Genomic DNA, 10,214 nt, shown 5'->3' on the forward strand with positions numbered 1-10,214 from the left:
AAGTTTGTTTCTAAGCCTAATATTTCCTGAGGCATAAGGAAAAGAATGTAAGAACATTTAACACAAACGAGGTTGTGTTACAAGTGGATGGTCCCATGGATAGAGGCAATATTTAATCAGTACCAAACCTGATATTTTAACTTTCCGACCGAAAATGAACAATTACCCATAATTTGGCTTAAAAACAACAAGATTGATTCCTTGTAGTGTTCCTACTGTTCGTGTGAACGACTCTTAGATGAGCAGGACTAAAATACAATGCGTCAATTATCAAGAAAAGCATATTTTATAAAGCAATTAGTCAAATAAAGAAAAACAACTTAGCCACAAACTTTAAACTCATTTCGATCAAGCTTACACAGATTTAGATTCAAAATTATGCGAACTTTAATTGATTTTTAACCGTTATGTGTTTGACAGGGTACCCGGGTACCTTTTCAGATTTCAAAGTAAGAAATTCTAAAGTTTTCTTCGGCCCAGGGTACTGAAACTCTGTGACATCTCAGAACTAGCTAAATTACAACTTTTTATAAAATAAGTTTTCATGTAGCACTTAAGGGGGAGGAAAGGGGGGGCTTCGAAATTTTTTACCCTTTAAGTGCTCGACAAGGGTATCCGGGTACCCACAAATTGAAATGCTTGTAACTTTGGCAATATTTGACCGATTTGGACCACCTTACCACCTAAAGATTCAGGAACTTATCCACTTCCAGTGGGGTTACAACAGAACCGGAAGTGGTTCATCTGGTTTCCGGAAATCCGGTATTCCAAGAATGTGTTCCGGAATTAAAGCTAAAAAGTGCTGAAAAGGATTTTTCTATCTTCGCTAAAGAGATAGAAGGTTACTGTCTTCTAAAAAATTTCTTATAATAATATGCTCTAAAACTTTGCAGAACCCGTAAATGTGTTATATTGAAACTGAAGAAAAATAAAAAAATTATTTTACTTTTAGGGGGATTAATCAAAATTTTAATTTCACCAAACGATAGAACTTTTAATTTCAAGAAACTCTTCCAAAGCCTTTATAAACCTAAAATCAAGTTTTCCCACTCAAAACTGTAATACGCACGTTTATTTGGTTTTGAACCACTGTGAAGCCCCACGGGAATATGTTCCGGAATGGCCATGCCGGGGCAAAATCATCAGATAGAGTTAAAACAATGAAAAACGACCTTCCGGAGTTTTTTTATGAATTTAGATACCCATATTGCTAGTGTTGCAATCCAAACAGTTCTGTGGCCACAGGAGGTCCCATGGGAACTTGTTCCAGAATGGCCATTCCGAGGATAAATCATTATACTGTTTTAAAACTATGAGAAATGACCCTTCGGAGTCATTTGAGGAATTTTGGATACCCATATTGCTATGATTACATCCAAAATCTTAACAAGTGCTTTAATTCCGGAATACACCCTCGGAATACCGAATTTCCAGGAACCAGATGAACCACTTCCGGTTCTGTTGCAACTCCACTGAAAGTGGATAAGTTCCTGAGTCTTTAGGTGGCAAGATGGTCCAAATCGGTTAAATATTGCCAAAGTTACAAGCGTTTCAATTTGTGGGTACCCGGGTACCCTTGTCGAGCACTTAAAGGTGTTTTTTTTGTCGAACACATAACGGTTAACATGGTGTACGGATTTTGAGTCACAGGTGTACGGATTTTGAATCAGGCATAAAAAAGTGTACGGATTTTGAATCATGAGCTGCACATTTTGATCTTGATTTTTTATAACTAGGATTAATTTTAGCTTCCTGTTATTCCAAATAACGTTAAAATAAGCATTATACTGTCAAAAGAAAACATGACGAATTGCTTATTACAATATCTTAATTTTATATTGACCACTTAAAATTGTCTAGTTCTTAGGTGTACGGATTTCGATACGGCACGGTATATCACATCAAGATGGTTTTCGGGCAAACAGACGCGGCTGATCAAAGCTACCCTGGAGCGAGTGACGTGCTACGTGCATGTTTCGGGGGCAATCTCGAGTCCTTTTGAATGACGCAGAGGATTACGCACGGAGAAAGACTGTCCCCAGCTAGCATTTTCATATGTATAAAAAAGGTAAAAATCAGCATTACGTACAGATATACATGCTAAATAAATCGTATTTCATGCGCAAAATTGGCATATCCGTACTATTTTGGAGGCGATATACGTGATTACGAATAATTTTGAGCGTTACGACTATATAAGTATTTATATACGATAATATCCGATTAAGCGCGAGTCGCTCCGTACTACTCTACGATTTTGTGCTGAAAATCGTATGTATGTCAATCATTATCATTGTATAAGACAGAACATCAACTTGATCCCACTTTATCCAGCTTTAGTTACGATTTTGAGTTTGTTAGGAGATATTTACGATAGTTTTCGTACATTGATATTCGAGTTGGTGCTAGCTGGGTCCTGTATGTTATTCAATATCGCTATTTAAGGTGGGATCCGACGAGCGGTCATAAAAACGAGAGGAACGATGTTCAGCAAGAGTAGTAATAGTAGCCAACTCGTAGCCTTCGCAGGTGACCTCAACATAACTTTTCTAGTAAAAGTTCTTGGGATGGCGGAGGCAATCTACGCCTTTAGGCCAGGAGGATACAAATCAATACGTTGAATACCAACTATATGGTAGGAAGAAGCTTCAGGGAAACAACGTTCACTTCTCACGGACAGTGACTATTGACGGCGTTGTACTGAAAGCGGTTGATGAATTCATATATTTAGGATCTTTGGTCACCGCCGACAATAATACCAGTAAGGTAATTCAACGATGCTGAAGACGTCCTAAATAAAGAATAATAGTAATAGAAATAATAACTGGTAATCGAGTCTATGTTTCCTTCTCCAATACAATTCCTCTACGACTACTACGTAGTCCTCTACGGACTTAAGACTGTAACTTTGCTTGTGCACTTATGTATTCGAACGAAATGTGTTGCGAAATATTTTTGGAGAGATTCCCCTGGTGAAAGTTGAGAGACTCCATTGCATAGTGGTCCAAAATCGCAGAAAAGCGGATTTTAGCAATGCGCAATTTTTCAAGGGTGGTGTTCAATATTTTCACGTATTATTTATAATTGTAAATCTAATGTTAGAACCACCCTATATCAACTAAACTGATAACGGCGAGAGTCAGGGAACTCAGTTTTATCGCCTCTGATAAGTGTAGTAGTAGATCGTTGCGAGAGAAAAATCAATTAGTGTTCGAATAAGATCAAGATCAAGATCACTTTAGATCAGTAAGTTAGTGCCAATAAATCGTTCGACGTATCCAGTCGTATTTCTGTGTCATCGAAATAAAGTGTCGTTACTAAGTTCCGCGGTTTTTACTGATCCCAATTTACCAGCGACCGCAGGTCGAAGAAGTCATTTTGTACATTGGTCCTTCGAGCCGGATCTCTAGAAGAACGAGACCGGTGGGACAGTAAACCGCGAGTGAAAAGTGCATGAACAATTGCGCTTGACGTGCTATCAGCCATTGCATTTGGCTATTGTTTCCTGAGACAATCATCTGCATCTGGCTTTAGTGGCAGCGTAGCTGCATTACGTCGATCGGCACCCTACGGATTCGCTAGGACTGAGACAGGATCGGCCCACACCGGTATTTTCTACACGGACACGGACGGAAAGATAAGTAGCAGGACAGGTTTGGTTGAGGTGGCGTTCTGAATGCACGATCAGACGCTCTCTGGTTAAGTGGTAAAATTGCATGTGGCTGAAATCCGATTCAATAAAATTGATAAAACTGCATGATCTGCGTTATATTTCTATTAAGAGAAGATTGGTCCGCTGAGTTGAGTATCTGAGGTTGATTGATCGATTTTCCTAAGCTGGTTCGCTTTGCAAAGGGTCTCATTGTCCGTGGGTTCTGTCAATTATTCGGTTTGCGGGTATATTCGGTCGGTCAAACGGTGTGAATTGTGAATAGTGCAGTGTGATTTCTTTACAAAATGGCCAGTAACGAGCTGCGGAAATTATTAAAGCAAGAACGCCAGATTCGAAGCATCATGGATGCCATGAAAGAGTTTCGGCAGAATTACAACGAAATTCGCGATAAGAGTTCATTGCCAATTCGAATTAAAAAACTGGACGACGTGTATGAGCTGTTTTGTGAAGTGCGCATGCAAATCGAATTGATTATTGAGGATACGGATGGAAGTGAAGAATTCGTTGACCCAGATGAAACTGTGGATGCTCAAGCCCGCAAAATGGCGGCAAATAAGCACAAAAGAGACATGGACAATGCGCAGATTCTGAAAGAATTCATCAGTGAATATTTTGTGCTAAAGCAATCATTGGAAGACTTATTGTGCCCTTCGATGTTGAATCCCGCTGCTGGTCCTGCGCCGTCTATCAGCCAGCAACATTCTTCTGTGTCGATGATGCGGGTAAAGTTGCCAGAATTGAAGCTGCCTACGTTCAGTGGAACTTTACGTGACTGGATCACATTTCGTGATACATTCAAGAATCTTATCACTGATAACGCTCATTTGTCGGAGATTGACAAATTCACATACCTCCGATCATCTTTGTCTGGAGAGGCTTTGCAAGAAATTGGATCGATTGAACTCACATCGGATAACTATTCGATAGCATGGAGCCAGCTTGAATCGCGGTACGAGAATAAAAAGCTTTTGGTCGAAACCTTGATGCGCTGCTTTCGGTAGACCAAATGAAAAGGGAAACGTTCGAGTCTCTCAATCACCTGCTCAACGAGTTTGAAAAACACTTGCAAATATTAGGCAAACTTGGAGAGGAAACCGCGAATTGGAGCACTATTTTGGCACACATCCTGGCAAGTAAATTAGATGCCGCAACGTTGCGCCTTTGGGAAACCGAACATCGATCTCGAGAGGTCCCGACGTACACTAAAATGCTTCAGTTCCTAAAAAATCACTGCATTGTTCTGCAATCGGTTGTGCCAAAGAGTTGTCATCCATCCGATTCTAAAAGGTCACAACGGTCGTTCAGCAGCTATGCAGGAACACAAGTTGCTTGTCCTTTCTGTAGTGACGAAAAGCACTTTGGTTCACAATGTAAAAGGTTTAGATCGATGAAAGTGGAAGAGAGGAGGAATGCAGTGAAAAATAATCGATTGTGCTTCAACTGTTTATCCAGAGGTCATGGGTCAAAATCCAGTTCGCGAGGTTCCTGCCGGGTATGCGGACAACGACACCACACGATGCTGCACCTAAGCTCAAATCAGACTGATAACACATCTCCTGTTTCACAACCGACGCGACCGCAACCGACTCACGGGAACCCACACACGACACAGACACCAACAACCTCACGACCACAGACCCAAGCACACACTCAAACTCACCAGCAGGTACCTAATCAAAATACACAAAACGCACTTTCAATTCCAAGTTCAAGAACTCATGCTCAGACGCCACCCACCACAGACACAACCACAAACCACAATATTGTCCTCTCTGCTAACGAAACCAAGGCATCACGATCGGTATTACTTGCTACTGCACTCGTGATACTTGAAGATCATTTTGGGAACTCTATCCTAGCTAGAGCTCTGCTTGATAGCGGATCTCAGCTGTGCTTCATGTCAGAAAACATCTCTCAACGGCTGAAATTTAAACGGTCCAAGGAAACGCTTTCTATCAGTGGAATTGGACAAACCACGAAGAAATGCAAGCAATCTGTCGTGGCTCGCATTCGTTCCCGTGTATCCTGCTTTGCTGAGAAGGAAACATTTTACGTCATCCCACAAGTAACACAGAATTTGCCACTCGCAAGAATAGACACAAATGATCTCAATATTCCGGCCGATTTGGCACTTGCAGACCCCCATTTCTTCGAGCCAGGCTCAATAGATTTACTCATTGGGGCAGAACTCTTCTACGACGTACTTTCGGCTGATAAATTTAAGTTAGGAGATAATGGTCCTACTCTGCAAAATAGTGCCTTTGGGTGGATTGTTTGCGGTCGTGTTTTGAATTGCACAAGCCGTCAACCAGTTGTTGCCAGCGCGTGTGGTGAACGTTTGGACAACTTGATAACGAGATTTTGGGAGCTAGAGACGTGTCGCTCCACTAGCACCCTTTCAATAGATGAAGAAGCCTGCGAGACGTGGTTCGATCGTACAACTATCAGAGACACTCGTGGGAGATTCATTGTAGCATTGCCAAAGAAGGATCACCTTATATCTCGCCTCGGAGACTCAAAAAATACTGCACTCAAACGGTTTCTCGCACTGGAAAGGCGGCTGGTTAGCAACGATAAAATTAAACAAATGTATATCCAGTTTGTCGAAGAATACTTGCGCTTGGGCCACATGAGAGAAGTCACCGAGGATAAAGAATCAACAGCTCAACAATATTATATACCACATCACTGTGTACTCAAACCGGAAAGTTCGTCAACAAAACTGCGGGTCGTTTTCGATGCGTCGTGCTCTACTACTAGCGGAATTTCCCTCAATGATGCCTTAATGGTTGGTCCCACAGTTCAAGATGATCTGCTCTCGATCGTCATGCGCTTTAGGCTCCATCGATTTGCTATAGTCGCGGACATTGAAAAAATGTACCGCATGGTCCATGTTCAGCAGCGTGATTGGCAATTCCAGCGTATTTTCTGGAGAAGCAATCCTAACGAGTTCATTCGCATCTTTGAGCTTAAAACGGTTACGTATGGCACAGCATCTGCCCCATATTTGGCGACAAAATGTTTGAAACGACTGGCAGAGCTCGACGGTGGAACATTTCCGGATGCTGCGAAGGTATTAGCGGAAGATTTCTATGTGGATGATATGATGTCGGGCGTAGACAGCATCGAGGAAGGTGTGCAGCTGTGCGCTGAGATACAGAGACTGCTAAGCGGCGGCGGATTTACGCTCAGAAAATGGAGCTCGAATTGCCCCGCAGTCCTCGAGCGTATACCTGAAGACTGCAAGGACGAGCGGACTTGCTTTGAATTAGACGACTCAAGTGCGACAGTGAAAACTCTTGGACTTATTTGGGAACCGAGATCGGACTGTTTCAAATTCAAGGTTCCTGCCTGGAACCCATCTGATATTTGTAAACGAGTTGTGGTTTCGGATTTGGCACGAGTGTTCGATCCGCTTGGACTAGTTAGCCCTATAATTGTCGCAGCGAAAATTTTCGTCCAGTCTCTCTGGCAACAGAAAGTCACTTGGGACGATATACTCGCTACAAACTTGCAGTCGTTTTGGATCGAGTTTCGACGTAGCTTAGATCGCCTAGAAGATTTAAGAGTTCCGAGATGGCTAGCGTTCGGCAAGGACTGTCGTTCCATACAGCTACACGGTTTCTGTGACGCCTCTGAAAAGGCCTACGGGGCATGTATTTACTTACGATGTACACATTTCGATGGTAGTGTCACATCGCGCCTGATTGCTGCAAAATCAAGAGTGGCGCCGATAGAGGACGTGAAAGGGCGAAAGAAGAAACTGTCGATCCCTAGGTTGGAGTTGTCCTCTGCGCTGGTACTTGCTCATCTACACGAGAAGGTCATAAAGAGTTTAAAATTAATAGTGCGAAGGTGGTTTTGGACAGACTCTGAAATTGTTCGATATTGGCTAGCATCGAGTCCATCACGCTGGCAAATGTTTGTAGCAAACAGGGTGTCAGAAATCCAACACTCAACACGTGAAGGGAAGTGGAACCATGTTCCGGGTACAGAGAATCCAGCTGATGTCCTATCGCGTGGCACTGTTGCAGAACAATTACTAGAGAATCAACTTTGGTGGAATGGACCATCGTGGCTTGTACAGGATGAAAGCACATGGCCAATGGCAGATGATGTACCACTAACAAACTTCGATACCCGTTTCCTGGAAGAAAACACTGCCATATCGGTTGTAGCCAACATGGCTCCACCGAATGAAATTTTCAGTCTGCGGTCGTCTCTCATGGACTTAGTAAAACTCACTGCTTGGTTACTCAGGTTCATACATAATACTCGCCAAAGGAACCACAGCGATAGGCGGCAAGGAGCTCTAATGTTCGCCGAACGGGAAGCCGCACTTATTCAGCTCGTGAAACTTGCTCAGCGGGAGCGGTTTGATCAGGACATCAAAGAATTACTGCGGAAAAATCAAGTGAAATCATCGTCTCGTCTCAATTCTCTCTGCCCGCGGCTACTGGATGGAGTAATTCGTGTCGGCGGCCGGCTCGCGAATGCACAAATCTCATCAGGAAGAAAGCATCCAATTATTCTGGATAAGGATCATCCACTAACTACTCTTGTCATGCTCCATTACCACCACAAAATGCTTCATGCAGGCCAACAATTGCTTATTGCCAGCGTTCGAGATCGGTTTTGGCCTATTGGTGTTTGCAGTCTCGCCCGTCAAACTATTCACCGTTGTGTTACCTGTTTTAGGAACAAGCCAACCGTCCATGAACAATTAATGGGAGACCTGCCTTCAGAGCGTGTTACGCCAGCGCCACCCTTCCTGAGAGTCGGGGTCGATTATTGCGGACCGTTTCAGGTTGTGTATCCAAACCGAAGAGCAGTCCCGGTAAAATACTATGCCGCGATTTTCGTTTGCCTAGTGACCAAATCGGTTCACATTGAGACTGCTGCAGATTTGACGACGGCAGCATTCTTGGCGGCTTTCAGAAGGTTTGTTGCAAGGCGCGGCAAGCCGTCAGTTGTCATGTGCGACAACGGTTGTAACTTCGTTGGGGCTAGACGTGAACTAGACGAACTTCGACGAGTGTTTCTCGCTCAGCAGTCACAGCAGACAATCGTATCAGAAGCAGCCGATGAAGGAATCGAGTTTAAGTTCATCCCAGCTAAATCCCCAAATTTCGGGGGCCTCTGGGAGGCCGCGGTGAAATCGATGAAGCAGCACCTTAGAAGAGCAATCAGAACCAAAACTCTAACACCAGACGAACTACAGACGGTACTTGTTCAGATTGAGGCCTGCTTAAACTCAAGGCCTCTCACACCTTTGAGTAACGACCCGGGAGACTTCGAAGCTCTAACGCCAGGGCATTTTTTAAGTCAACGCCCACTAACCGCAATTCCAGAACCATCACTACAGGAAGTTCCCGAGAATAGGCTATCTCGGTGGCAACGTACGCAGGATTTTCTGCAACGAATATGGCGAAAATGGTCTACACAATATCTGTCCGACCTCCACAATCGAACCAAGTGGACGAGACAGCGAAACAACTTGTTCGTCGGTACAATGGTCCTGGTCAAGGAAGACAATCTTCCTCCACTCAAATGGGCTCTAGGTCGAGTAACACATGTGACTAAAGGCGCTGATGGAAACATCCGGGTGGTCACAGTTAAGACCAAAGATGGCAGTTATACTAGGGCAATTAGCAAGATTTGCGTTTTGCCCATCCGTGACAACGATCAAATTGGTGCAGAAGGGAAGAATTAAAACTTCCCCAACGAAGGCGCGGTGTCGCCTGCGGGAGTCTCTTGGCTCCCGCGTGCCAGTTAAGTCTTTGTTTTTCAATAAATGTTCAAAAAGTCTAAGGAATGTTTCATCTCCCATAGCTTCGTCGTTCTCCGTCGTGCCAGGATGGGCACGACCTTCAAGATGTTCCACTACTGCTGCTTGTCAAGTCTACTCCCAATCAAATTGCTCGGATGAATACCCTTCACTCAACTCAGCTCACCTTTATGATTTCCGAAACGATTTTGCGATGATGGCCACATCAATAAGTCGAACCACGTTATTATATTCGGTTGCTTTCAATTGGTAGGACTGGAGCATCTACAGCATTTTTGGGAGCTTGGTATCAACGCAAGGACTACGATATTACGTCAATATCCATCCGAAAGTTTGCCGTTCATCACCTTACGGGATCTACTATTACTGGCGCGCAAGGCACTGGGTAGATCGAGCTACTGCATCGCATACGTCGGAAGCTGCATTTCATCGGCGCTGGAGCGCCCGCGGAGGCGCGCAAGCCTCCGCTCCAGGGAAGTCCTTATTGATTTGTAATTTTCATGTAAAAAAGCGCCTCTCATCTGTTTCAGCAATGCATCAGGGCGGCCGGGGAGTGCACCCCCGAGGACTGTCATCATTATCCGAACTCTTCTATGGATACCGGTACCTGGCCGGTGTAACCATTCTACGAAAACGCAACCGCGTAAGGCTACACAGAGAGAGCATCTATAATTCAGCAGCAGAAATCACGAGACAGCAAGCAGGAGCATAGCAGCATACCTTCCAGCACGCAGATTGGAGGATTAAGCAGGA

The 10,214-nt window shown here is 43.9% G+C and overlaps 1 protein-coding gene across 1 annotated transcript; it reads left to right on the top strand.

The window, feature by feature from the left end:
- Positions 1–3,957: 3,957 nt before the first annotated feature.
- On the top strand, positions 3,958–9,386 carry LOC128739545 (uncharacterized). The gene is made up of 3 exons (XM_053835039.1): positions 3,958–4,395; positions 6,273–6,954; positions 7,708–9,386. The coding sequence occupies exons 1-3, from the start codon at positions 3,958–3,960 to the stop codon at positions 9,384–9,386; spliced, it is 2,799 nt and encodes a 932-aa protein (XP_053691014.1).
- The last annotated feature ends 828 nt before the right edge of the window (positions 9,387–10,214 follow it).

The sequence above is a fragment of the Sabethes cyaneus genome, chromosome 3 (assembly GCF_943734655.1).
Source record: "Sabethes cyaneus chromosome 3, idSabCyanKW18_F2, whole genome shotgun sequence".
Classification (NCBI taxonomy): domain Eukaryota; kingdom Metazoa; phylum Arthropoda; class Insecta; order Diptera; family Culicidae; genus Sabethes; species Sabethes cyaneus.